This window comes from Phoenix dactylifera, chromosome 4, assembly GCF_051530095.1.
Source record: "Phoenix dactylifera cultivar Ajwa chromosome 4, Ajwa_hap1_PhDact_Kaust_v1.1, whole genome shotgun sequence".
Lineage (NCBI taxonomy): Eukaryota > Viridiplantae > Streptophyta > Magnoliopsida > Arecales > Arecaceae > Phoenix > Phoenix dactylifera.
The window spans coordinates 52,381,017-52,383,837 of NC_143193.1; the positions used below are offsets into that span (position 1 = coordinate 52,381,017).

Sequence of the window (2,821 nt, forward strand, 5' to 3'; positions counted from 1 at the left end):
TTTATTGCACCATCCTATAACCTAATATTAGAAAACCAATATTCATTAATTACAAATGTAAGACTATGAACTGCATCATATTAAAAGTTCAAAAAGGAGGATGCATAGAGGAAAGAGGTTAATTTATAAGATTTATAAAAAAAATATAAAAATCATGAATTATTGAATAATTTTGTATTTTCATGCATCAAAGAATAGCTCATAGAATTATTTTTCCAATAAAAAAGTGCATCATTCAAAATTCATTCAAATAACTCATGTCTCCGTTTGCCTCAATATTTCAAAAGGTACTATAACAATCTCTAGGTTTTAGTGAGCCAAATAAATGCTTTTATGTTTTTCACGTGAGTTTTCTCTTCCAAGATGGAACATCTCTTAATTAATCTTTAAGTAGAATTCTCCTTCGTAGGTATAGAAAAGAAACTGTAGTTCAAATACTAATCTATCTAACTTCCGGTTTTCCTTTAAAATAGATTATACATAATAATTTAGAACCCTTGGCCACTGATCTTGAAATCTAGAAATGAAAAAAAAGGAAAAAAAATACTTGCACCTCTCTTTACCTTTTGCATGCGTGGTCTTAGAGTTATCAAGATAAAGAAAAAAATAAAGCACATGCAACCCTACCTAACAAAAATAAAAAACTATGTTTAAATATATAACAGTATATGCAATATATGCGCATCGAATGTACTGAACTTTGGTGACTCGATATTAATGCTACATTATGCGTTTTATGTTACTGCGGGCGTCGGCAATAGCATTCACACGCCTTGACGGACCACAAGATTAGAAAGGTCAAAAGAAAGGAGGGCCCACCACGCTCAAGCAAGTCTTCCCTTATCATCTATTAACAACATATAAAATAAATCTGATTTGCTTAGCCACTAATTAACTAATTTTTATATAAAAACTGAAAAACGCGTCAGATCCGTGATCCCCGCAAATCAGGACGGTCCATCCGTCCCGGTCCCATCACCTCCCCTCTTATATATACCCCCTCCCTACCCTTCCCTCGTTACCATATACCATCACCACAGCCTAATTTAAGCAATCGATCACCGATGTCGGAGGAGAAGCACCACCACCACCACCTCTTCCACCACCAGAAGGAGGAGGAAAAGCCCGTGGAGTCGGTGGAGTACTCGGAGAAGCACCACAAGCACAAGGAGCATCTCGGCGAGATGGGCGCGGTAGCCGCCGGCGCCTTCGCTCTGGTATTATTCATCTCACATCTTAACTTGTTCCCGCAGAGCACCATACCATTCTTCTTCTTGTCTTGTGGGTTGTATTATTGATCATCGGGTACAGAGGAAGATCTATAAAATCTAGACTGGTATTCGTCATGCTTGACATGTATCCACGACTCCTGGGGTCCACCAAAAGAAGGAAAGATGATAATGTTATAACGGAAATAACGGGCCTTTTTTATTATTATTTGGTATAATAGAAAACGAAAGATGATAATGTTAAGAAAACAAAATCGTTATTAATTTGGTTATAATTATTTTTTGTTTTTTAAGCTTCACTTTATCCATATCAAAATCTAGAGATCGATTGGTAATTAAACATTGTGATTTTGTTTGTGATTTTATCACAACCAATGTTTCAGTATGAGAAGCATGAGGCCAAGAAGGATCCGGAGCATGCACACAAGCATAAGATAGAGGAGGAGGTGGCTGCGGCCATGGCGGTGGGCAGCGGAGGGTATGCCTTTCATGAGCACCATGAGAAGAAGGAAGCCAAGGAGGAAGCAGAGGAATCTCATGGGAAGAAGCATCATCACCTCTTCTAGAGGGGATGGAACTTTTCTTTCCCTATATCTATCTATCTTCCCTTTCTGTTTCTATATTATGTAAGCGTGACATGGTTTGACATGGTGTTTAGGGTGATGTATTTGGGTCTGACAGCCTGACACCTAAATAAGTGCCGGTTTGTTCTGGCCTTGTCGTGTAGGCTCTTTATATTTTGGTGGCGTGAAGTTGCTCTGTTTATATTTGGATGCATTTTTATTCTTGAAGATTTCCTTTCCTTTTCAAAGTTTTTTGTAATGGGTTTTTGTATTAAAACTGAGACGGTGCTCTGCTTTAGTAACGACACCATGACCTCACTGTTTGGAGATTTTTAGAAGTTAATGATTTTTTTTTTTTTGGTAATAATCGGGTGGGCTTCCGGCCCCCTTTCCTTTTTTGTTTAAAAAAAGTCACAAAAGATAATGTGATAGAGCATCTTCTAATTTGGTATATGCCAAATCCCTTGGCCCCCACTTAGTTTCCAGGTCATCAGTCCGGGAATAGTGATCTTGATAAAACAAATATAGAATAGTCGACAAAACCTTCATGAAAATGTGTTAGATTACTGATGTCATAACATCAACATCTAACTCTTTCAAGAGGCTTAAAGAAAAATAATTATTGGGGGAAAAATGAGTTGTCTCGAAATACATAGATACATGACCATCACGTGCCTGAGAGCGTCCGACCTGAAGGCGTGCAGCCAGGCCCGACGTCTGACCAGACGCTCGACTCCGAGACGCACCACCCAAGCACTAGACCTCGACATCCTCGACCTCGGAAGCCCGACCATACCATCCACCCGCTGCGGTCACATCCTCCTGCAGCTCAACTAGGGGCTATGCCCTGCAACCACCGTCAACAATTAATGCACATGGCCTCTGCTGATCTCCGGTTCACTCAACAATTAAGGCGCATGGCTTCTACTGATCTCCGGTTCACTCAACAATTAATGCCATCTATGGACCTCAAGCTCTCCACGGTAGATAGTTGAACTACTTTGGCACGTCTGATCAGCTACGACGACT

At 39.7% G+C, this 2,821-nt stretch overlaps 1 protein-coding gene across 1 annotated transcript; it reads left to right on the forward strand.

The window, feature by feature from the left end:
- Window positions 1–998: 998 nt before the first annotated feature.
- Window positions 999–2,094, forward strand: LOC103701225 (abscisic stress-ripening protein 5-like). Its single transcript, XM_008783214.6, has 2 exons — window positions 999–1,217; window positions 1,613–2,094. The coding sequence occupies exons 1-2, from the start codon at window positions 1,065–1,067 to the stop codon at window positions 1,793–1,795; spliced, it is 336 nt and encodes a 111-aa protein (XP_008781436.3). The 5' UTR covers window positions 999–1,064; the 3' UTR covers window positions 1,796–2,094.
- The last annotated feature ends 727 nt before the right edge of the window (window positions 2,095–2,821 follow it).